The sequence below is a fragment of the Monodon monoceros genome, unplaced genomic scaffold (assembly GCF_005190385.1).
Source record: "Monodon monoceros isolate NGI ecotype Baffin Bay Population unplaced genomic scaffold, NGI_Narwhal_1 Super_Scaffold_12, whole genome shotgun sequence".
NCBI classification, from domain to species: Eukaryota; Metazoa; Chordata; class Mammalia; order Artiodactyla; family Monodontidae; genus Monodon; species Monodon monoceros.
In genome coordinates this window covers 56,836,095-56,861,712 of record NW_021703768.1, presented here as the reverse complement: position 1 = coordinate 56,861,712, position 25,618 = coordinate 56,836,095, and the positions used below count along the sequence as shown (strand labels likewise).

General features: G+C 44.0%; 2 protein-coding genes and 1 long non-coding RNA gene across 4 annotated transcripts in view; 2 read left to right on the top strand and 1 right to left on the bottom strand.

Annotated features, from left to right (window-relative positions):
• The window catches only part of MRPS27 (mitochondrial ribosomal protein S27), a 111,828-nt gene extending 107,960 nt beyond the window's left edge, over nucleotides 1–3,868 (top strand). The window contains exon 11 of the mRNA XM_029217492.1: nucleotides 3,746–3,868. Within this exon, the coding sequence (XP_029073325.1) occupies nucleotides 3,746–3,760 (15 nt within the window). The 3' untranslated portion in view covers nucleotides 3,761–3,868. The remainder of the gene's footprint in view (nucleotides 1–3,745) is intronic.
• Nucleotides 3,869–4,196: 328 nt separating this feature from the next.
• On the top strand, nucleotides 4,197–25,126 carry LOC114892443. Its single transcript, XR_003792724.1, has 7 exons — nucleotides 4,197–4,322; nucleotides 4,648–4,832; nucleotides 8,357–8,491; nucleotides 11,294–11,375; nucleotides 13,571–14,248; nucleotides 20,609–20,957; nucleotides 22,467–25,126. It is a non-coding gene; the product is annotated as an uncharacterized LOC114892443 (long non-coding RNA).
• MAP1B (microtubule associated protein 1B) overlaps nucleotides 5,259–25,618 on the bottom strand; it is a 93,990-nt gene continuing 73,630 nt past the window's right edge. For both annotated transcript variants that reach the window (XM_029217364.1, XM_029217365.1), the window contains 3 exons: nucleotides 14,003–20,522; nucleotides 10,850–11,088; nucleotides 5,259–9,725 (listed from right to left, as the gene is read on the bottom strand). In XM_029217364.1, the coding sequence (XP_029073197.1) occupies nucleotides 9,570–9,725; nucleotides 10,850–11,088; nucleotides 14,003–20,522 (6,915 nt within the window). In that variant the 3' untranslated portion in view covers nucleotides 5,259–9,569. The remainder of the gene's footprint in view (nucleotides 9,726–10,849; nucleotides 11,089–14,002; nucleotides 20,523–25,618) is intronic.

Genomic DNA, 25,618 nt, shown 5'->3' with positions numbered 1-25,618 from the left:
TGCAGTGATAGAGGGTGGGCCATTATCCTTCCTCAGAAAAGTCCATATGGAAAAGGATAAATGGTGATTTATATGATTTTTTTCTTTTTTTTAATTGAAGTATAGTTAATTTACAATGTTGTGTTAGTTTCTGGTGTACAGCAAAGTGATTCAGATATATATATTTTTTTCCATTATAGTTTATTACAAGATATTGAATACCATTCCCTGTACTATACAATGGGACTTTGTTTATCTATTTTATATGTAGTAGTTTGTATCTGCTAATCCCGAACTCCTACTTTACCCCCCCTGTCGCTTTTCCCCTTTGGTAACCATTAGTTTGTTTCCTATGTCTGTGAGTCTGTTTCTGTTTTGTAAACAAGTCCATTTGTATCATATTTTAGATTCCACATATAAGTGATATCATATTTGTCTTTCTCTGTCTGACTTATTCTACTTAGTATGATAATCTCTAGGTCCATCCATGTTGCTGCAAATGGCATTATTTCATTCTTTTTTATGGCTGAGTAGTATTCCATTCTGTGTGTGTGTGTGTGTGTGTGTGTGTGTGTGTGTACCACATCTTTACCCATTCATCTGTCAGTGGACACTCAGGTTGCTTCCATGTCTTGTCTGTTGTAAATAGTGCTGCTGTGAACACTGGGGTACATGTATCTTTTCGAATTTGAGTTTGTCCAGATATATGCCTAGGAGTGGGATTGCTGGATCATATGGTAACTCTACTTTTGTTTTTTAAGGAACCTCCATACTGTTCTCCATGGTGGCTGCACCAATTTACATTCCCACTAACAGTGTAAGAGGGTTCCCTTTTCTTCACACCCTCTCCAGCATTTATTGTTTGCAGACTTTTTGATGATGGCCATTCTGACTGGTGTGAGGTGATACCTCATTGTAGTATTGATTTGCATTTCTATAATAATTAGCGATGTTGAGCATCTTTTCATGTGCTTCTTGGCCATCTGTATGTCTTGTTTGGGGAAATGTCTATTTAGATCTTCTGCCCATTTTTGGATTGGGTTGTTTGGTTTTTTGTTATTGGATTGTGTGAGCTGTTTGTATATTTTGGAAATTAATCCCTTGTCGGTTGCATCATTTGCAAATAGTTTCTCCCAGTCCGTAGGCTGTCTGTGATTTATATGATTTGCTACCTGGGGGTATGTAGCTGGAACCAGGAGTCTTGAGTTCCACAATGAAGCTGCTTCCTCCCCTGAGTCAGCGGAACCCGACACCATTGCACCCAGTCGTGTGGCTGAGGAAGGGATGAAGTTTTGGCTTTAGTGAATCAGGGAAAGGAGTACTTTTTAACAAACATAGTTATGTCAGAAAGTTGCCTTTTATTCTAAATAACTTCTTCACTTGAAAATAACCTTTTCTTTCCCCATTGATTTGGCCTTTTCACTGACATTGCATGCTGCCATGAGGATGTTATTACCTGTGTGGTAACAAGGACGTCCAAACAAAGGATGGTGGCAACACCTCTGAGAGTGTGGCAGTTACCACCAGGATCTTTGTTTAAAACACAACAGTGAGTGACACTTAGGTTTTGTGTTTATTATACATGAATGTGATGATTCCAGATCTGAGCTGGACATGTTCAGAAAATGGTTTGTTCTTTAAAAAAGAAGTGTCTGAAAATAAATTCCATTATGGGCTTTAAATGCTAGATCAAGGACTTTGGGGAAGGTTTATAAAGGATTTATAAAAGGGACATTATATCCTCTGATATACCCAGTGGTAAGAGAATTTGCTTGCCCTTTTGGTTTCCATGATGCTTCATCTCAGCAGAGTTCAACATTTTAATTCTTAAAATGCCGAGGTTAATATGCCTAAGATAGTATCTGGAATAGACTCTGCAAGAATGCCCGCTAAGTTTCCTCCAGTGACAGTCTGCTGGGCCACTGTTGGTTGTCAGCGTTTTCCCGGATCTGGTTCACAAGCAATCATGTACCCATCTTGATTACACAAATTATATTTAACAACTGCTCTTTGTGAATGCCCATTCCTACGTAATTTAATCCTAATTAAATAAATCCTCTCTAATCCTTACAGCAACCCTTCAGGGCAGGGATTATTACCCTCATTTTGCAGAGAAGAAAACTGAGACTTATGTGAATTGCCTAGGGCCACACAATAAGTGGCAAGGACAGTGCTTGAACCCATGCTTGTCTGATTCCAAAGCCCCTTTCAAACAACAACCCCCTATCATCACTGTGCTAACCTGGGACTACGTACGTTCATTCATTCGTTCAGTCATTCAACAAATATTCATTGAACATCTAGTGTGTGTCAGGAATGGTTAAAATAGTCACTGAGGATACAGAAGGGAACAAAATAGACTAAGATCCCTTCCCTCGTGGTGTTTCTAGTGTACGGAAGGAGACACATAATAAGTATATAACATGTCACGTGGTGATATGTGATACAGAGACAAAGCAAGGAAGAGGGATGGAGTTCTGGTTAAGTGGTGGAGGTTGCAGCCTAACACAGGGCGGTGAGGGAAGGCCTTCCTGAGAAGATGGCATTTGAGAAAAGGCCCACGCGGATGAGGCTGAGGATCATGGGGTCGGTCGCCTGGGGAAACGCGTGGCAGACAAAGACACCAGTGCTGAGGCCCTGGAGGGAACTGTGCCTAGCGTGTATGAGGAAGGCCCACGTGGCTGGAGCGGACTGCACAAGGCGCAGAGCAGCAGGATTTGAGGCCAGGGAGACGAGGGGTAAAGGAAAGGACAGGTGGTGAAGACTGCCAGCCCATTCGTAAGGACGCTGGCTTTTACTCTGAGATGAGAACCCATTTGAAGGTTTTGAGCACCGGATGGCGTGGTGTAACCTAACATTTTTAGAGGATTAGTCTAGTCTAGCTGCTATGTGCAGGTATTTGGAGGGCGAGGACAGGAAACAGGAGGCCAGTTAGGGGGCTACTGCAGTTATCCAGGGGAGAAATGACTGGCCTGCACAACAGTATTAACAGTGCACGTGAGGAGAAGGGGTTAGACTGGGTGTGTCTTGAAGGTGGAGCCAGCAGATTTGCTGATGGGCCAAGATTTTTGACCTGAGCAACTGGGATGATGTGTGTACCATTTACTGAGGTGGAAAAGCCTAAAAGGAGAAGCAGTCAGGGGAGACCAGGGATTTATTTGAGGGCATGTTAAATCTGATTTGGGATATTTTAAAGGTCCCTACTGCACACCCGAATGGAGCTTTTAATGGACAGCTGAATATATGAGTCTGGAGATCAGAGAAGAGGTACAGACTGGAGATACAAATTGTAAAAGTCATCAGTTGACACATAGCATTTAAATCCATGAGACTGCATTAAAGTAACATGCATTATTGGTTTGAGTCAGGGATAGTCGAATCCATGAACTAGAACTGTGCCTACTTTTTAGAGGTGATTACCCCATGAACGTGGCCTCATAATGATGTTCCATCATCTGTGAAAACATTGCCAGTAACCCCCAGAGAATTAGCCAGAACTGCTCATATTAAAGGAACTGACTGTGACCAAAACTCAATCTGCCTGTATGGCTCCAGTTCATTTCTAAGACGTACAATATAAGATCAGAGAGGAAATGGTGGGATCCAGGATTATGCAAGAGACCCAAGAATTCATGAGTCAAGTGTGTGTTGAAAGGTCATTGAAGGGACACAGAGAAGCATCTAGAATGAGCAATACATTTATAAAGAGAAAGAAAATGTAGTCATAGTACCTTAACAGAACTTTGTTGATTTGCCTGCAAAATAGGAAAACAGAAACTGAAGAAAAGCTACCTTCAAAGTAGAAAAGGACCAGCTGGAAGGAGATGAACTTGTCACCATCTCCGCCGTGCTCGGTCCGGAGGGAGTGGGATAGAAACACACAGAGGGGTTCAGGTATGGTCAACTCTGGGGCTTCCCTGGGGCTGAGGGGTTCTCCTGGGACACAGGACTTCCCATGCTGAAACCAGGGCAGTCCTGGGCAAAGCAGGATGCTTGGTCACCCTGTGTTCAGGCCAGAAAGACTTCCTGGAACTGAGTAGTTTGCCAGTGGAATAGAAAACAACTTATTTAAATTTAATCTGACAGATGTAATCAAAATCTCTTGGTGATTATTTCCCACCCTGAGTGCTCACATGCGTAACCCTTTAATTTCTGGAGGGATTTCAGAATGCCTTCTGGTACACAGTGACTTCTAATGGGACCGGTCGACCAGCCCCATGACTTGGAAGCACAGTGTAAGATTAAAAGGAGTGTTTGTGACAGAGGAACATCATTATGACTTCAGACAGGCTGCAGTGGCCTTTTGAGGCCAAAGGACCATCTCTGAGGACAGACAAGACCAGGTACTGGAGGTCTGTTGATCACTCTGTGGGCACGTCTTCTGTGGCGGGAATTGAGGCACACACACACAGTCTCAGTTTAGACATCATTTCTGGTGCTTTTCCTATGGTCACCTTCACTCAGCCTTGGATTTTGGGAGTCCCAGTCACCGCGTTCAGTTAGGGCAGGACTTATGTTTTGCTCACCTTTAAACCCCCATGGTCTTACCCACTGCTGGGTATAGAGTAAAGGTACAATAATCATTGAATGACTGAGGAGAATTCCTCCTTTTTTTCTTTTTTTTTTATTATTTATCATCACTTTTCCTAAAAAACTTTTATTTCCTAGGTGTGAATCCAATCCACAGCATATTATGTTATATAGAGCTTACTCTGTAACTGAGCAAGAAACCAAAAAGGAGATAACGTACTGGATATAATGACCGAGTGTGATGACTTTGTAGAGCCCCAGAAAGTCAGCCCTAGGAGGGGTCATCCAGTTTGACCATCTTGTCAAATCCTCTCATTTTACAGGTAAGAAAGGGAGTTCCGGATGGATTAAGTGACTGAGGTCACACAGCCAGGTGTGGCAGAGCTAAGATTAAAACCTGGTTTTTGGTTTATATTGTGATTTAGTAGGAAACCCTCCCAATATCCTCCTTCAGATACACTGCTCTGTTGACTTTTTCTTTTTAAGCAGCAATTTTAACTCTTTCTCTGATCTTCCGGTTTCTGTCCTTAGACCCCAAGGTCCTCTAGGGCTTGGCTATGAAGGATAATGAGACAACAGTTGTAGAAATAGTAGCAGGGCCCTCTCAGCGGTTTACCAAAAGCCAGGGAGCCCACTCTGAAAAGAACACAATCAATCACCCCTTGTGAATGAACCCACCATACACGCCCCAGCCCCCCAACGCACCCAACTCAGTAACACACGACAAAAGACAACACAGCACACACACCAACTTTTGCCACTTTTGTATTTTATTGTGGAACTGAGGTGTTTTTTTTTCTTTTACATCAAATATCCTCAATGGAAGAGGGGATATTGCACACAAATATCATAAAAGCACTACATATTACTTTCACTGGAAACTAATTTTCTACATTAGATATGACTGGATAGGATAGAAGTGATGCAGGATTATAAGACATAATACCATACACAGCTGCAGACTGACACAAACACCATTCAGAACAAGAGAGAGGAGTGGGAGGTGCTTCTCAGCCAGGCTCAAGACCATGTCCTTCCAGGGTGGAAGGAAAAGGGCTGCATGCAGCGCCATAAGCCTGACTCAGTGCCGCAGGGGCGTTCTGAAAAGGGCAGCCCCGGTCTTGATGCCCCATCTTGATGGCTCCTTTTTTGGGGAGCTCCAAATGAGTGCAGAGAAGCTATTTATTTCTTCCCTTCCTTTTCAGTTGTTGATGCTGCCTTTTAAATTAATAAAGTCACAGATTTTTTTTTCATAGTAAATAGTTTTAATACCAGGTGAATAACCTAATTGCTTTCAAAGAAATGCTCATCCCCTAGGCTGCTTTTGGTGTGTTGTTCAGTTGGTTAAAAGATAAAAGCTTACAGTTCCTTTCAGATGGAAACAGGGTCTTTTCTTCTAAATCTGAAGCGCAAAAAAAAAGTTATTAATCTAACTCACAATGTCATTACTGAGCAAGAACCTCCTGTGACAGGTGACTAAAGAGGCAAGAAAAGCAATTTTAGAATTGTAGAGCAGCTCCTGAGAGCTGAAATTTGGTAACAGGGAAAATGGGAAGTGATAAAATTTCCATTAGCAAATGATTAAATCTTATTAAATAAGTACTGGAAAGCTCCTAAACTGTGTAAGCTATTGGAGACACTTAAAACATTCATATACACTGGGGAAACCATTCACTATGATATGTAAGGTTAAGAAAAAAAAACATTTTTTTTGGAACACCATGGAAAATGGCATTTAAGGGTTGGGAAAGGGGGGGGGGAGGGTCAGTCACTGTATCCAGCCCCACCACAAGACTGGGAAAGCATGCACAGGGATTGGGTTTTGAGAAAGGAGATAGAATTAGTTAAAATTGAAAATGGAGGATCATCTCTAACGTTTAGTCTCTGTAGAATTTTAAGAATACTACCAAAAAGTTCATGATCATGAGTGCTATCTCGATGGAATCCCATCATTTAAACAGAGTGTAAATTCCTTTCACTCAAATATTCAATCTATACAATTGGATTAAGTAATCAGTATGAATAAAGCTCCTAGAAGTCTGTGTCAATCTTTAGCTCTCACCATGAATGTACATGGTACATTGTGATGGCTGTTACTAAACTAATTGTGTATTTATGAAACTAGCAAAATTAGGTTAGTCACACAGGTAGGAAAGGTGTCTGGAAGGACAGGAGCAACCTGTAATGTAAATATTGGTGTTCCTGTTATATTCAGGCTCTGTGGTCATCACTGAGAACAATGGATGGAGAAAGGTACTGATCTATTTCATAGGAAAATGAGCCAGCTGACCAGTGACAGCTTTTGTATATTTTTTCCATTAAATTCCATAGCAAAAAAGAAAAGAAAAAAAAAAAAAAAAGGAGTGGGATAGAATGGTTATAATTGAAGACTGGCTATAATTTTCCTAAAATGTTTGGTTTTTTTCTTAAAGCAAAATAATGTACATGTTAAATTTAATTTGGGAAATTGGAAAATAATTCCATCTTCTATCAAAGAAAAATCAACCAGAGGTCTGGATTTGGCAAGAAGGCTGGAAATCTGTTTCTCTTCCAATGCATCATGTGAACCAACTTAACTAATTATTAAATAATCATCTTGAGTATCTTAGGTTGTCTCTTAAAATACCTGTTAAGTAGGTGAGTTTATACTCACTGAAATCCTTTTTTGTCACAATGTGTTTTCCATCGTGTGCTCGTTTTTTTGTACCCTAAATCAATGCGTTGTTCTTAAGGACTTCAAAGAAATAGGGTAATAAATAAAAGCTGCATTTCTAGAGAAGCCTAAAAAAAAATAGAATATTAATTTTTTTAAAAAATTAAACATTTGAAAAATGTAATTCACAGCATTAAGTAGACTGCATTAGGTCCTCGGTGAAGGGACCCGGACGAAGCATTGTTTAAACCCTCGTAGTAGTTAGCAGTGCAAAACACACACTTATCAGACAAAAATAAACTAAAATGTTAATTCTGAAATAAATAACTAACATAGAAAATAAAACGAGGTGATTGTTGACTACTCCGTAGATCTTAGAGTCTGCAGGAGACGCAACTCGACAGAGCCCAGCACAGCTGTCACTGAAAAGTTTGCCACATCTGAACACTGGGTGCGTTGATCTGCAACTTGAAACTTAACGTCAGTTTTAATCATGATCTGGCTTCCCAGGTTCATAGTTCAATGATGACAATGATGGAAATGATCTCTGAACTCTACCTGATGAACCGTAGGAGTTGGGAATTCATTTGTTTTCAACGTATTTTTCTTTGTTTTTTTTTTCCAAAAAAGAAAATCCCAAAGCAAATTTTTGCTAGGGTTCTTTGAACTTGTCTTGGCTCTTTTACCTCATGGTTGAAGATCTTGAAAGAAGTACGTAGGATACCACTGGGTGATGTACTCGTAAAGGCCTGGAAAAGTAGCCATTCTCTCCCACTCTAAGATAGCACATACTCAGATTTTTGTTATGGGACTCAAGGGGTGGGAGGTATCACTATTCCTGGTAGCGATGGGCTTTTAATAAATATTATTACTGCAATATCAGACTTCAATCTCACCAGAACTTCAAAAAACATGATTCATTTTTTTTGTCTTACGAAACACTTTAAAAAAAAAGACTGTCACTTGAAAATTTTCTTTGCATTTTCCTGTAAATGAAAACATTTGTTAAAAAGTTCATCTATGAAAAGTTCTCACATATCTAAAAAAAAAAAATTCTTCTGTACACTTGTTCCCATAATTATGCTGAAATTAATGGAAAATTAAAAATAAAAAGCCAATGTTAAGATGAGGGAAGCTAAATACTGTACACTTGCTGAGAACCTCTTCCACCATTAAGATTCACTGTTTTCCCAGTTCTGATCATAGAAGCCGTTTCAATCTTGAACTTGCAGTAGTAAAGAAGCTATGAAAGGCTCAACTTGCTTGGCTGAGGGGCCTGAGGTGGTATTCAACACGCAATGCTCAGCATCAGACTGTTGCACCAATCAGGTAAGCTCCTAGTACCCCTCCCACGCGCACACACATGCTCCTTTAACTGGAGTATCTATAATCCTACACGGATGTTTTATAAACTCGCTGTCTCACATTAAAAAATAAGTGCATCAAGTATCTTTGTACATTCAAGTCACTTCCTAAGGCAAATTGTCTACCGTATGTACTCCCAACTGCTTTGGTATTTGCTTGTTTATCGGGGTGGACTTGGGTGTCTCCACATGCAGGTTAATTGACTCAGAGTGGACTAACTGGGTGCACAGATGCTGGGAGCATGCCTTAGATCAATCTACTCGTGTGTTTGAAGAGTCTGAGAGTTCTGAATGGGGTTCAAACCACTTGCATGTCCAGTCTACACTCACTACATTTTGTCAGTGTGCAGCCTTCAAGCTGAAGGAGCTTAATTAAGGCGTGAAAAATCTCACATGCCCTCATTACAAGTTTTGTTCTTTTCCGTTTTCTTCCAGCCAACTTGTTTTAGGAAATTAAGACCCTTTTTGATGACTCAGACTGACACAAGTTGCAAACTTTGCCTATGCAAACTACAGAATAGACAAAATGCAGACCTAACTAATGGTTATTTTCTCTTCTCTGCCCCACCCTGCTCTCTCTTTCTCTCTGGTATCTCACCAGCATTCTCTACCATTACGTCTCCTCCTCTTGCATTCTTTTTTTCTTTCTCATTTTCTCTCTCTCTCTCTCTCTGTTCTGCGTTCCCTCTCTTTTGTGCGTGCGCGCTCTCTCTCTCTTTCTCTCTCTAAGACAGATGCCTCTACCTAGCAGAAATCAGTTGGGTTTGCTAGTGCATGGTTTCCAAATGTTCAGCAGAGATGAACTGGGGTAGGTAATTTTGCAGTAACTTGAACCCTAGTGTGGGAAGACTGCTACTTCCCTTAGCAATCAGCAAAAACTGAGAAATATTAGTGACTTGTATCACCATGACACAGTATAGCGTTTGGCAGGTAACAGTTCAGCGACTTATTTAGGTGAATTGACTTTTGTTAGAAAAGGTGGTTTCAAACTGAAGAATTTCTGGAAACAAAGTTCAAACCCTGTGGTGCGGCTGGTCTGGTTGTTACAGTTCAATCTTACATGCAGGGAAGGACTCGTCTTGCATAACCACGGTACTGCTGCTTGCTAAAACCATGATGTTGAGCTCCTGCTGTTTCTCATGGGTCTCCTGGTACCATTCCCTCATCACTTCCGAGTCATGCGTTGGGATCAGGGTTACCTGCAGGGAGAGAGAAAACAGCTGCTGAAGAGCAGAACCGGAAATCGGATGAAAAACAAACAGAACAGTGAGGTATTAGACCATTAGAAAAAGAAGGGCAAAGAGAAAAATCTTCTATTGTCCTTAGGAAATTCAAAGAATTTTTCAACTTAACGTTTTCTAGGAACCAGAATAAAGCTGCCAAAAAATCAGTTTTTCTGGGGGAGCTGAACACTGGAACCAAAAGCACGTCATGACTAGCTAATTAGTTTATCAATGAGTCGTAGGTTTTTCAGTTCTTTAGTGTTAAGAGAAGTGCTTCGGTTAAGGTGGAATTTCTTGTATTTCCTTTAACATAACTGATCCTAAGAACAAACGTTTGTATCTTTAATCTGTGTGTGTGCTTAGGGGCAGAGGAGTTGGGTGGGTAGGCGGGCACTGACTTGAACAGTAAAAATTCCACCTCGTATTCAGTAAGAGGCCACTGGGTGTTTCTCATAGATTTCATATGATGAAATAACCAGCATTTCTATTCAATGTTATGCAAGCACAGTTTACTGAATGACTGTACAAAAACCATAAGGAAAACTTAGATAAGCAAAAACCAAAGCTGACATAGTATTAAGAGTGGTTCGTGCCTAGTTATGATGCTTGGGAGCCGGGAGTATCCTGCTGGGGACCATTTTCAGCAGTGCCCCTCCTGCAGCATCTCACTGGACAGCCGATTTTCTAAACGGCCATATTCCAAGCTTTGGTCTACTTGTGAAGCACAAAGGAGTAAAGACAAGTCCTCATCCGCATCACATGGAAATATGACCACTTGGTTACATTGGTTAATATTCTTGGTATATTAGGGTGAAGGGCAAGTAATCTTGGTCCCATTTTGCAGATAAATGTATTATGCTTTAGGGTGGTAAAGTGGCTTTCCTCCAAGTCCCTGGTGGCTGGTGGTAACAAGAATACTTTTAGACCACCTTCTGTGTGTTAAGTCTACTTTGTCCTCAGGACAGTTTACGTGTGGCAGACCCCCCAGGGTACCTCATGTGGATCCACAGTCATAATGGTGCCTCATCAAACATGATCCCTTCCCTCTGCCTCTGGACACAGCTCCCTGTGCAGTGCGGACACTGTCCTGGAGCTCTTACCTGCATGTTGCTGCCCCACTGGGCCTTCCCTTCCAACAAGGCATCCAGGACAGCCCGGCTGGGCTCCTCAGCAGCGGGGTCATTCCCACTCACCACGTAGTAGGACGACCTCACTCTCTTGAAAAATTCAACATCGACGTTCTTACTGTTGCTGTGGTTGGGAATATAGCACAGGTCCAAGTACACAGGGGGGCCTGGAGGCACAGCTGAGGGCTTGGATGTCTTGGTGTTTCCTGGCCCTTCGGTAAATGAACAAAAATAAAGAGAAAGCCGGGGTCACAGGAATGCGAAGAGACCCATCTGTCCGGTACACCTTCCCTACTCCTTCCCAAGAAGGTCCTCTAGGGCATGGGGAGGGGGTACTGGGCATTCCCCTCTCTCATAGAGGGCATTTAACACTGGCAGTTTGAGAAAATATGACCTGGTTGTTTACCATCTCAACAGGAGAACTGAAGAATGGAATGTTTCCCTTTGTGGACAACCCATTAGGAAGAAGAGTTCAGGCCTTCCTCAAAGATGGAACTAGGTAGTAACACTCCTTCTGAAAGAGCTACTAATGTGCATTTTAATTTGAAAAGTGGTCTAAGAAACAGATTTCTAAAGGACAAAAGAAAATATCTGCATTTGGTAAAACACAGTTAAGCAATCTTTGTAATCCAGTTAAGATCTCATTTGAAAGCAATTTTGCCCACAGCTGAATATCATACCCTCACATTCAACCTAGCCAGTGGTCAGATCTTAATTAACATATGATTTCCAAGACCCTCAGCACCTCAGCCTCATTCATCAACTGATGAAACACTGTATTCTCTCCGTAGGACAGTACTCTAAAATGTGAGACGTCTCTCCTTAGACAAGATCAGATACCAAGAGGTATGAGGCAAGAGGAAGGGTCAGAAAGACCAGGCTTTCTCTAGCCAATCAGGACATACCAGACTGAGGTCAGGGGCACGTAGCAGCCAAAATTCCCAGTCTAAATCAGAAAGCCCAGGCAAAGTAAAGATTCAGACTAACCCCAAAGTTTCTGGGCACCTTGTTTGGTGAGCTGGCTTTCTGATTTGCTCTAATTAGAAGGTTTAAACTTTTTGAAACATTAATACAACTAGCATTCTAAGGCAGTGATTCTTTCCCTGGCCACATGATTAGAATCACTTAGCACGCTTAATACCAGGCCCCATGCCCCAGAGTCTCGCTTAATTGGGCTGGGCACCACCATTTTTTAAAAGCACCCCAGCTGATGCTAATGTGTATCTGGTTTGAGACCACTGCTGTAAAGCCATTTAAAATACTAGCTGGACCCTATATATTTAATCCTCTTGCCTTTCTCCATGGGATGTATAGAGGCTGTCATCCCAGAGTCGAAACCAGCAGTGAATTGGTCTACTTTTATTTTCAGTGGGGGCAGGGACGTGGTGAGAATCAGCCAAACTGGTATTTGGATAAACCGACTCATTTTATGAATAGATTAGCCAGCCTTTATAATGAACCTAAGCTAAAAGCCCTCAACATATCCATGTGTAAGTCTCCCCGAGAATTCTGACTTGTAACAGAAGTTTGTGAGTTACATTCTAATATTTAAAAATGTCTGCGGTTTCCCCTTGCACACTAAATCACTCCCATCAACACCCTTGAACATTGTTCATAGCAGCCCAAGCCAGACGTCGACCCAGGTTTGTTTTAAAATTAATTAATAGTGCAATTTTATCTTTTTAAAAAACTACTGGGGAAGCATCTTCAAAGTAAGTTCAAATTAACTCACTTTGCCTCAAAATTCTCTCTTTAAGTGACCAAAAAAAAAAAAAAAAAAAGTTTAAAAAATAAATCACTTGTGAGGGCTAGAGTGTATGTTCAGCAAGTTTGGTAGCAGATTCCAGTTGGATTTTATCTGTTTGGATGGATTTCATGTTTTCTCCTAAGTGCAGGTCAAGTTGTCAAGTCCTTTAGATCAAGGAGTTAATTATCTGGTGGTTTTCCATTAAGTCTAAGCATGAACAAACTCAGTTTGTTTTCTACATGCAAGTAAAAAGAGGAAACCTGCTAAGACCTGAGTCTTGAAATTGATGCTCCATGTTGCTTAAAAGTAAAAATTTGTACCTGTAACTAATACTTCCTAAAATGTACTGAATTTGAGAGTCCCAAAGGTTCATCTCTCAGATTTTCCATAATAAATCAAGGAAGTGTTGCTTAAATTACTGTTTGCTTTACACGTTTGAGTCAATTTATGTTACTTTGTGAACTGTGATCTAAAATCCCTGAATAACTGTGTAAAACAAAATATATGAATTAAAATCCCTGTAATTGGTTTGAAGCAACAAAATGAAGCTGGGCCATCAGAGACCTGCTCCATCAAAAACCCAGGTCATTGCTGAGACCTTGATAAGTCTAAGAATCTGAAGTCAGGGATATCTGCTCTTGCCAAGTGGAATTTCAATCTGAAATAGAATGCTGAGTCTCTGTTAGTGAGGCCGTGTGGTCAGAATGGGATAAGTAGAGCCTTGGATGCTTTTCTGTCTATTTGTACTGGGTACCCAGTGGTCAAGTGAATTCGCTGGTTGATCAAACAAAGCATTGCCTTTAATGGGGATGCATCTCCAGCCTGGTCATTTTTTTCTATTTAAAAACTGTATAACTTTTAATTTTTAAAATGTTATAACTTTATTTTAAATGTTTTTATTTTTAAAAAATGGGACCTAAATCTTGGACCTATGCTGCTTATTCCAGGCTTGGCTTGGAACTCTGGTTCTCCCTAGGCCTTTGAGAGCTCCTGGCCTGTGTCACCTCAACTTGATTCTGGGGCCGGCGTGGCCGAAGCCAATGCCAACAGAATCTTCCCGAGGAGCCTGAAACACACATCCTTGGTTCTGAAGATTGAGAACAAGGCTGCGGTTGCTGTGTTGCAAAAGGGAGCAAACCCAGGGGTCGCATCTGGGAAATCAGAGCTGCCCTGGGCCATAAGCTGAGCTACCCCCAGGCCTACAGGCTACACTGGGCTGAGATCTATACCTTTTGGCAGAAGAAAACAGTGAAGGGAAGGGAGAGCACCAAGTTGTGTTCTCTCACCTCCCCAGTACAAAGTCAAATGGAAATGCAGAGGCTGCAGTGAAAAGTAGAATTGTCGTGCCCTGTACCAGGATGCCAGCACCTTCCACCTACCTGCAGTCGCCGTCTTTACCGATTTGGATGTGGAGGCATTCGCGGCATTCTTGGTCTCCTTGTCTTTCTCTTCCCCACGTGCGGCTTTGACCTCAGGAGTGGTGGTGGTGGTTTTTGTTGCTTTTTCCACAGATTCCTTCTTCTTAGGAGAAGCCACTCGGGACACCTTATCTGAGGATTCCTTCAAGGCCCCTGGCTTGGGTGAAGCTGCAGAGGGCTTGGACTTCCCATCACCCTTCTTGACAGGTGAGGATGACTTGGTCTTTGTACCTGGCTTTTTGGTTTTGGTCTTCTCCTTCAGGTCCTTCTTCAGAGCTTTGCCCAGGTTCTGCTCAATGGCCAAGGCCTCCGGGTCCATCATGGACACATCAGGGTGGCGTGGAGAAGGGCTGCGGTCCTGCATGGGGGCCGGAGGTGGATCCATGTGTTTGTATGTGACGGTTTTGTCTGTGGGGATGGTTTCTGATTCATCTTCCGAGTCGATATTCGCATCAGCTGTGATGGAGGGGCACTCTTCTGTCTCTGGGGGGACATCAGAGTCAGTCTGGGACGGGGCTGACTCGCTGACTGAGGTGGGAGGGGTTTCATCACATTGTCGGCCCTGGGGCTTTCCTCCAGGAGGTGGTGGGGCTCCCCCTGATTGGGTGAGGGGCTTCTCCGATTCTTCCGTTGGCTCTTCACTGGCAAACCACTCGAGAGGATTGGGATTAATGAAGGAGGGTGAAAGCTCCGTCTTGGGATGCTTGTATTCACAGGAGGACACAAGGCATAAGTCAACATCCTGGCGAGCCTCGGAGGGGGACTTCTTTTCAGCAGTGTAGCGCTGGTCTGAAGTCTCAAAGGCATATGTAGACGTCTGGGGGGTTCTAGCGCTTTTATCAGGGGTCTCATAACAGTATGCTGAGGTAACAGGGGTTCGTGTAGTTGTTGTCGATGTCTCATAGGAGTAACTTTCAGACCCGGGGAAACTGGCAGTTTTCTCAGTGGTCTCATAAGAGTAGCTGGAATCCCCGAGTGTGTGGCCACCCTCTTCAGAGTCGTCATAGCCATTGCTGATGTCATCCAGGAGCCTTTGAGACCGCTCAGTCTTTTCATAGCTGTAAGCACTCACTTCAGGGGTCCTTATTGTCTTCTCACTTATCTCGTATGCGTACCCAGACTCTTCGGGGCTCTGTGTGGGCTTTTCAGTAATTTCATAGGCATAGCCACCATCTTCGGGAGTCTTGGTGGTTTTCTCAATGGTCTCATAGGAGTAGCCTCTGTCACATGGGGATTTGGTGGTGCCCTCTGTTTTCTCATAGTAATAGCCACTCACATCTGGGGTCCGGGTAGTTTTCTCATAAGCCTCATAGTCGTAACCTTCTTCATCTGGGGACCTGGTTGTCTTCTCAGGTTTCTGATAGGCATAGCTGAAGTCTCCAGGTGTCCTCCCTCCACTGTCCTTCTCCAGGCTGGATGTGGTCAAATCTCTCTTCAAGGCTAGATGGTGTGGCATCGTATCAAATAACATGGAGGCACGGAAGCCATATGGCTCTGCAGATGCTGCACCCATTGGTGGGGGAGAGGCAGTGTGGCAAGCTGCTGTGCTCTCTTTGACTGCAGAGGTAGAGTCTGAAAAACTAGGGGAATACAAAGGAGAGGACTCTCTCGGGGTGAGTGGAGAGATATCAGATTTTGGTGAGAGCTTCTCGCCTTCCAGACTTTGCACTTTTTCAGCGGTGAGCGAGGCATATACGGATATATCTCTGGGAGGAACAACATCGGATAGAGTATCTTCTTGGAGAGGAGAAGCGATCTGAGAAGGGGTATGTGCGGAGGAGGTGGATGGGGAGGCCTCCACCTGAGAGACTGAGATGAGCTCAGAAAGATCATTATCTTGGGTGTAGGACGGCTCCTCCGTTGGTGGGATCTTGTGTGATAAACTAGAGTCCTGCATGTCAGAAGGACTGTAGTCCACCTCAGTTGGCCCATTTTCAGTGATGTGAAGCATACTTGCACCCACTGTAGGGTGATCTGGAGACTGACGACTGAAGTCCATAGCAAGGGAATGCTCAGGGGATTCCTGGCCAAATTCAATAGACATCGAGGATTGTTCAGATCTGTGATCTTGAACTGGTGTCCTAGACTTGGCTGTTTTAGGGGAGAAGTCTGGTGGAGAAATTGACATTGGTCTTGGGCATTCTTCTTTAGACGGAGACATTTCTGTTTCCTGGAAAGTGGTAGGCGTTTGCACGACAGATACCGAAAGGGAGTCGTCTACTTCAGTGGAATGTGGGGAACCAACCTCAGCATGCAGCGAGGGAGACACGTCATCTGTTGTCGGCTCTGGAAATGAGCTTGTAGCCACAGAAGCTGTGGAGACCGAGGCCACACCCTCCATGTGAGAGTATGTGTCTTCTGCCACACCCTCATCAACAGGGGTAGCTGACTTGTCTGAGATAGTGCCTTCAGAAATGGACATCTTAGTGTCTTCTTTAAAAGATCCAAACTGACCGACATCTATTTGTGTAGGAGAAACATCTCCTCCTAACTTCCTTTCATCTAAAGCCAGTCCTGCTTGAGAACTCATGGCTTCAACATCATCAGTTTTCTTTTCTTGACCAAAGTCTTCCTTTATCGGTATAAAGTCTGTGCTTTTCCCTTCCTGTTTGTCTGGGGAAAGACCAGTGGAAGTCATGTCAGAAACTGGACTTATTTGGTCTGGAAAGCCTTCTTTTCCATTCTTTCCTTCAAAGGGGCTTTCGGTACATCTATCAGGAGCCTTGTCATCCGCACTTGGAAAACTTTCATATGCAGACTCAGAACCAATTAGGGGAGGGCTCCGTAAAGGAGACAAAACTTTTTCAATAGGAGACTCCGAGTCAGGCACAGGTTCATCCATGGGGCTTATGGAAGCCCGTTCACTCTCATCTTTGGCATCACCGAATTCAAAGCTCACTGGGACTGCCGCTGGTTTTTCAATGACCTCTGTGGGAAGGTGACTAGATTTCTCATCAGTGGGAGATTGGTAGTACGGTGTGTGGCCAGCACTGCCAGTCACAGACTGAGATGGAGACACCACTTCCAGGGTCTTATCCTCAGGACTGGCACAGTGTTCTTCCACTACTTCTTGGGTCACCTCCAGAGATGCTGGGACTACTTCTGCCTCTGCTGAGACTTTAATCTCACTGGGCGTCAGAGAAAAGTTCACGCTACGTTCACCCACCGGGGTCTTTTCTATGGGTGATGGTGGAGATGCACTCAGGGACGGGCTCTTGGGTGGGCTAAGTTTTTCATCTGAAACTGCTGAGACGATGTCTTTGATCTCCAGCGTGGCACTAGCTCTCACGTCTTTCTCTTCAGAGCAGTACGCATCACGTAGAGCAGACCTGCTGAATTTGTCTTCCTCCATGGACGAGGGTGGTGAGATGGTGGAGGCTGAAGCACTGTAATCCTTCCCATCAGTGGCATCTGTTTTTGACCCTTCAGACAGTCCGTTGAGTGATGTCACAGCAGGTTTGGAGTATTCCTGAGGATACAGTGAAGACTCGTATTTGGTGACGTTTACAAATTCTTGAGATGGGGACTCGGTCTCTTCATTGTTGGTCTCGTCGCTCATCACATCTCGAGGAGTAGACATCTCGTCCATGGGGGTGGGCTCGCTGGATATCTCAATGGTAGACTGGGTGTAGCCGGAGGTGGCAGTGAATTCTTCAGGCTGGTCTTCCCGATTCTCCTCGTCGGAGGCAGTGGCCTCACTCTCCGAGCCTCCGGGTAAAGTCTCATCGTGAATTGAAGATGCAGGTTCTTGGACAGGAGACTGGGCTCCCGCTAGCTTGGTGGACGTGGTAAGGAATCCATACTGGTCCTCGGCACCGCTAGCCTCCGCAGCCTTGTCAACCACGGCCATCACGTAATCTTCAGCTTCAGCCTTTTCAGGCTCGTAGTCTTCCTCTCTGGCATCCTCGGCTCTGTCCTCCTCGTCGCCCTCCTCCTCGGATTGTTCAGCTTCTCCCTTCTCCAGTACCTCGTCCCTGTCTTCTTCTGCTCGGTCATCACCACTGGCCACCGACTCCCTCTTCTCCTTGACGTGCCCGTCGGCCTCAGCCTTGGCGCTCTCCTCCTCCGCCGCCAGGCTGTGCTTGGAGGCGCTCACACACACGCTCTCCTCTCCGTCCTCTTCTGGCTCCTCGGCCTCCTCGGTTTCCGCCTTCTCTTCATAGTCTCCGGTCTCGGAGGACTCCTCAAAACCCGCTCCTTCGTCTTCAAACTTTTCAGTGTCCTCCACCCCCTGCTTCTCGACGGGCTCCAGCTCCTCGGGGGTTTGCTCGCACTCACCCTCCCCTTCAGTGGTGGTGATTCCCTCATCGGGGGACTCGGCAGGACCTCTGGTAACTTCTGTCTCTTTCTGGATGACATAGGCTTCGACGGGCTCGCTTTCCTTCAGTTTCTCTTCATCTTCGATCAGCTCCAGCTGAGGCTGGATGTCTTTTGCTACGTCGACCTCTTCAGCCTTCAGCTCTTCAAAGTCCTTGGTCAGATCCTCGGGGGATGACATAAGGGACCTCTCGGCTTCGAGTTCTTTGGCGGGGCCCGCGGTCACTATTCCAGCCGCTGCCGCCACAGCTGCCGCAGTGGCCATGGTGCCGGCGGCCGCGGCCACAGCCTCTGCGGCCTTGCCTTCCTTCTTAACGACTTTAATTTTCCCCTTCTCCTTCAGCTGCCCAGCAGCAACAGAATCTTTCTTGACAGTCTCTTCCTTCTTGGGTACTTTTGGTTTTAATGCAGCCGGTTTTTTTGCTTCAGATACGGGAGTAGGTGATTTCTTTGTGTCTTTAGGAAGTTTCTTAATTTCTTTTTTGGGTTCCTTTTCCTCCTTTTTAATTTCCTTCTTTTCCTCCTTCTTAACTTCCTTCTTGGCTTCCTTCAGTGGGGTTTCTTTCTTAACCTCTTTTTTGACTTCTTTTTTCTCTTCTTTCTTGATTTCTTTTTTGACTTCCTTTTTCACCTCTTCCTTTTTTGGTTTTTCCTCCTTCTTGACAGGTGTTTTGTCCTCCTTTTTAGCCACTTCTTTCTTTGGCTTTTCCTTTTCCTTCTCCTCTTTCTTTTCTTCGGGTTTTGCCTTTGTTTCCTTTTTCACAGTCTTCTCCTTGGTGACTTTGGGTTTGACGTCTGTGCCTTGCTTTTCAGGCCCCTCGGCTTTGGCCGGAGGCAGCTCTTCTTTGCTGGGCACCTCCTTTTCTGTCACTGGAGGTTTGGTTTCTGTTTTTACTGGTTTGTCTTTTTTCACCATTACCTTGTCTTTGCTTTCAACTTTGGGTGCCTTTTCCACGTGATTAACTTTTGTGACTTCAGGGGTTTCTTCTTTTGACTCCTTTCGCCCAGATTTGCTGGGGAGTGGCTTTGCAGCAGGCTTCAGGCTCTCCCGGCTGTCGGCCCTCTGCTTCAGTCTTACTTGTTTCACAGCAGGGGTGGCCACCTGGCCAGTTAGATCCTTCTGAGTGGCCAGTGGCTGCTTCAGGAAGTCCAAATGTTTGAGCTTTTCCAGTCCTTCCAGGATATTGTATTGGGTGCTGTTGCCAGGAAATAAGACTCGGATGATTTTCTCTGCAGGGTTTGCTGGATGCCACACGATCAAAGATGAGACTGAAGTTAAGTAGGAAATTGGGATGTCTATTTCTTGACCGTTAGGCAGGATTAGTTCAGCCTTGTCTTTGTTGGTGCCAGTCCACTGCTGCATAAAGTACTGCATTTCCTTGCTGCTCTTGACTGGGTTAAGCACATACATCTCTAGTTTACCAACTCCCATTTTTTGGAAAAGAATGACAGGATCAATGGTATTGCCTACACTTCTGAACAGAGGTTCTGGCTTCATGGACAATTTGTTTAGGTACTGGAGAGTGAAGCAAGCTTCTTCTATGCTTCTCTTCATCTTGATGTTTGGCTCTGGGTTTTTCAGATTTTCAGGTACATTGAGAAACACAACTCCTAAGTCGGGGGAGATGAGGTTTTTCATCCAGTCACTATTTGTGGTGGAGCCCTGGGACTGTTCTTCCTCGAGCTCTGCGATTTTCCGCTGGAGCACGCTGTTTATTCCAGGCAAATTGTCATCCCCAATGTGGGTGAGCAGGATGGAGTCCACTCGGTCCAAGTGTCGGATGAGCTTCCAGAAGCAGGATTTTCTTTCTGATCCTCCGTTGATGAGCATATTGAATCCATTCACTGCAAACAATGCAGAATCGCCCCTCCCTCCTGGAAAAATGTAACAGCAGGGCTTGGATAGCTTCAGAAATCCACCTGATGTGGGAGGTTCTAGGATATCAAAGGGAGATGGGACTTCCACGGATTCTGAGAGATACTCGGTAAACTCGGAAAGTCCTTCCATTTCTGGCAATATAGAAGCGGAGTTGAGTTTAATATTGATGAAGTCTTGGAGATTATGTCTGTCAAGATTGGAGTTTTTCCAGTCCCCTTCTTCGGGACAGAAAAGGGTTAAGCTGGCTTTGTTGGCAGGATGGGTGGTACTCAGTAACTCCCCAATCTGGGATTTAAAAAATCATAAGAAACAAAGAAAGAAGAAGTTCAAGTGACTGTCATCACTGATCCATCCTCTCCATCTATTACTAGGTATTACAGGATCACTGGATGCACACAGGGCAAACGTCAGAGATGTTGGTTGGTAAATATTTCCATACTGGTAAGTTAACAGCCTCTGTCCTGACCACTCCTACCACTCCCTTCTCCCTCAACTCCCTACTCCGCTCCCCCCTGCCCCAAGCACCTCCCCCTCAGACCTCACCACCATCTGTTCTTGCCCAGCAGGGGATCTTCAGAACTCTGCTCCACTTCTAAGACTAGTGACCATCTGGATGATCGGTGCCTGTGTGGTTATGAAATACTCTGGATACAACCCCTGGGTACTTGCCATGCAAAAATGCCCTTTAAAAAGTAACAAACTATCACAGGGGATGGCTCGGTGAGTCATTTCACCACTGATATGAAATGTTTTCTTTTATTCCACTGGGCTGGGCAAAAAGGACTGATGACACATTAAATGAATTTTGATATAGTGCACATGGTGTCAATTTTTAGAATCTGGTAGGTAGAGAAGAAAAAAGTTTGGTGGGGTTTTTTTTGCATCTTGGAGACAGAAAGTTGTAGACTGCACATTACTACAAAAAATTACTGGTTCTGGCATCAGTTCACACTATGTAAAGCATGAGTAGTTCATCCAGCAGATTCTCTGCAAATACAGACACTCTGAAACCAAGATAGTCAGAGCAGTTGGATAATTATGTGAGCAAGGAGCCAAAATTTGTCTTGTTTGAATTTGCTCTTGTTTGAATCCAGGGTGAGTGAGATATTCTACTCTGTTACAACTCCTGTTCTTTTCAGGGCAAGCTGGGCATGAGTGGCTAAAATCAAATCTGGCTGAAAAGTTTTCAACACATTGTTTAGTACTGCAGGATGCGAAATGCATAAGAGTTAATTGGGACTAAAACAGAGACTGTGACTTAATGAAAATGCTGTTTTCTTTCTCACTCCATATTATGGCCCTATGCCTAGTAGGTAGTGAGGGAGAATCATGCCATAAACTCCAGTCTTCTTCCTTCAGTTAACAGCAAAGCTCATAAATCGGCTCAGCGTTTCCAGTGAAAAGAGCTCTGTGTCCTTAATGGTAAATGATGAGGGCAAAGCAAAGATTTCATTTGGTCCAGGCATCCCTGAGCCAGTGGGTCTAAACTCTTCCCTTCTAGTATTGGAGTGGTTTTCTCTGTCTCATACAACCTCCTGGATACCAGCGTTCTGAGGCTACTAGTATGAATGTTTAGAAGGGTTATAAAATCTGAATTTTCCAACGTTAGATTGCAGTAGAATAGCCATTTTTGTTCTGTTAGCCTGTTTGTCCTACATTTTATGTGAAGGGTCACAAAACAACAAGTCTTTCTTTGACTTTGTTGTTCTCCTCTGACTTGATGATCTTCTATAAAAGGGATAAGAATCAACTATTTTGGAAGCTAAGAAAACTGATAAACAGCAAATGGTAGCCATCCATGGGGGAGTCTTTGCTCAAATTATTTGCTGACCAAAGCAAACATCAGCACCAAGTATGGTTTCCTGTCCAATAACTAGCATAGACCCACATCACCATCACTATAGAACAGTTACAATTGTCTCAGTCCTAATTTTCACACAGAGCGCATGCAAACTATTCATGTTTTATAACACATTTTTGAGGAGAAATCCAGGATAACTCAAACTGCTGAGTTTTTAATAGTGAAATGCAAAAATTAAGTTTAGTTCATTTTAATTTTTGAAATTCTACCCTGAGGGGTGTGGCAGGTAAAGGTATGATCCAGCTGTGTGCAGGGGGTATTCAGTCATTAGCTCTTTTTATGTGACGTAGGAAATCATCAACATCAAGGAGAAGGTAAAAGGACTTGTGGAATACCTCCTTACTTTCCATCTTTTCACCTCTACCCAGAGAGTTTCTATGAAACGAAGGAAATGACCCCCCCAAAGGAAACAAAGCTGTGCAGAATTCTGAGGAAGTCAAGGGCCTTGAAAAACAGCAAAGAGGCTGGTGAATGGAAAGCTATGACGTACAAGAGAAAGCAGAAAACGAAAGTCAGCACTGCCAGACAGGCTTTTTTTCACAGAGGGAAAATCCGGTTCCTTTGGAGAAGCAACAACGCACTGTGCATGAGACAAGAACACAGTCTCAGGCTGGAGAGAACCCGTCATGAAAGAGACAGATGGAAAGGGTCCAGGAGGAGGAGGAAGAACAAGCGCTACGGCCTTGGAGCAGCACAGCAGAAACAAAGCCCCGATGTCCCCCCAGAACCGGCTTCCAGACCTGTGCCAGCACGTACACTGGAGAGACAGGGCCTCAAGGGCAAAGACCGGGTCTCACAAGTGCCCGCTCAACCAAGGGACAGGCGAGAGCAACGAGGAGGAGCCAACAATGTGAGCAGTGACAAGGGTACCTGTGAGTAGGTCCTAGACTCGGGACCTGAGGCTTCCTCTAAAAGGGTTTGCAAATCATCACCATGATAAATGCTAGCTAGTAGAGCCCATTATACTAAAAGCTCCTGAATAGGCGGAAACACGTCTTCTCTTATCTCTGTTACCTTTGTTTCCCCAGCACATCATCAGGCTCAGTCGATGTTTGTTGAACCTCACTGAACTTGGCCAGTTAAATACGTGCTGTCCTCCTGAAGTGGACACTTGGGAAGTGACCAGAGCCCACTAATACTTCTCAAGCACACTGACTCTGCTACCCTCCCCTTGTTCTTACAAAGACGGGTGGGTGACATGACCAGAAGGAATATTGTTTGGGGCAAAGATAGTCCTTTTCATTAATTGCCTTTTCTAATTAAATGCAGGCATACTGGAAGAGGAAGGAACATATAGGAAATAAATGACTTTACAGCAGATAATATTAATGAAATAAGATTGCAATTTCTAAACCATAGCCTACTAACTAACTACATTTCCTTTTGTGGTTAGATTACTTGCTTGGCTAATGAGGAAATACAGCAGACAGCGTATCTGTGGGTTTTAGCAAGATGTTTAACAGGATCTCTGCACGGTGTGACAGTAGAACTGGGTGGTCCTAGCCAGCCATATAAATTCTGCTGCTCCATGTCAACCTGGAGGGAGGTCTGCGATGGGCTCATTTATGTCCTGTTGGTATTGACGTGAATGAAAGTGGTGAAGGCATGCTTATCAAATCTGTGGACAGCATAAAAATAGGAGGCCTAGGCATTGTGGGGTGGCAGAATTAAGACATTTAGGAAAGCCATTGACATTGGGATGATGATGAATAAGTCAACTCTAACAGAGGTATTCTAAAGGGATAAATGTAAAGTCCAATAAACCAGCTGGGAAAGCAGGATTGGGAGATGGGGCTTATCAACAATATCCATGGAAAAGACTCAGGGATTTTAGTTGACAGTCAAGTGCATTTATCATAAAGCTAAAGAAGTTTAAATTGCAAGGCTCCTCAGTGGCCTGGTCCCCTCCCAAAGTCCTGTACTTAATTGTGTATTAATAATTTTGTTTTCTTTTTCTTAAAGGGAACCCCCCCCCAAACTGTTAATTACAGAGCTCCTCAGAGCCTGCATCCCTTCTTCACTGACGTTTAATTGTGGATGGTGATGGTCAAAAGTTAGTTTTAGACTTATTGAATAGAAAATTGTATTGAAAACTGTAGAAGTCACTGACCCTCACACTCCTAACCTGGTCAGTGACCCCTGGAGTATGGTGTCCAGTGTGAGTCATAGCATTTTAGAGAAACTGGACCAAAAACAAACAAACTGAAATTGCTCGCTCCTCCTCCTTGGCCTTAACCTCTAAACGCTAGACCTGGGCCCCCTTCTCTTCTAACACATTCCTCCCTCTAGACTACTTCATCTATTTTCTAATGTGCTGATGGCTTCCACATTAATGTCTCTAGCCCACTCTTAGTTCCCCGAGCTCTGGACTCCTATATCTAATTGTCCGATAACGCCAAGGCACTGAAACATGGCCAAGAATGAGCTCCTGAGTTTCCCCCATCCCCACCCTCCCCCCGTTTCCTGCCAATGGACAGTGACCAGAGAATGTAAGGAACTTTTAATATCTTGTTTCATGGAGAACACTGAGTAGATGAAAATGATTAATCTGGAGGGGAAAAAAATTGGCAGCACTGGTGAAGGGTGTTAAGACACTGTCAGGTGGAAAAGGGATCACATTCCTTCCATGAAGATACGATGAGACGAATGAGGAAAAACTTTCTAACAGAGAGAATGAAAAATGTCCCCAGGAGATGGTGATTTCACCATCCTCAGATTTCAGGGAGGGATGGGTTAGCCAGATGACTGTTCTATCTGTAGGCTCTGGTTTTGTCGTTGACCTCCAATGACTCACAAAAGCTGAAGCTCAAAATGCACTGATAGTTCTATTTTTCAGTCCATTTATTTTTAGCTATTCTTGTTAAAAAAAGTGTCATTTTTGGTTTTGCCAAATTGTGTTTCTGGTTTCTCTGGACTAGTATGTTTCAAGGACTAAATAAAAGGAGCAAGAGTAGACATCAAACGGCCTTTAAGATCCCTTAGTTACTGAGTCATTCTGTACTCAAAACCTCTTCCCAAGGCAACAATAGGCAATCACAGCTCTAAAAGCCTGCTAACCATTGGCCTGCTCCAGTGGTTTCCAATCCACTTTGGCTATGGCATCTTTTCTCCAAAGTCCAGAATGTAAAAAAGGTAAAGGCCCAGGTACTCTGGTTGGGACAAGGAGAAGTGAGTGAATTCTACCCTGTGTCTCCCCCTTTTCTTGTCTTCCCCCAGCACCCCTGACACCACTGATCTAGTCTGTAAGGGAAAGTTCTAGAGATCTTTTAACGTGTGTTGAGCATTACTTCCCCAAAGTATCGGGGTGGGGGTTACGGGGCCGGCAGAGGAGACTATGACAGAGCCTCTGGCCTTTAAAACGCCTGCCTGGTATAATGAAAATGTGTGCCCTTCCGAACATGCCTCAGTGACTAGAATTCAGCCCTTGCACGGAACTCCCATTCTCCAGTTAAAGCTGTTTCTTTTTCTTCTGTAATTAGTGGTAAATTCTGATATATGCACAGTCCCTTGTGCTAAAATT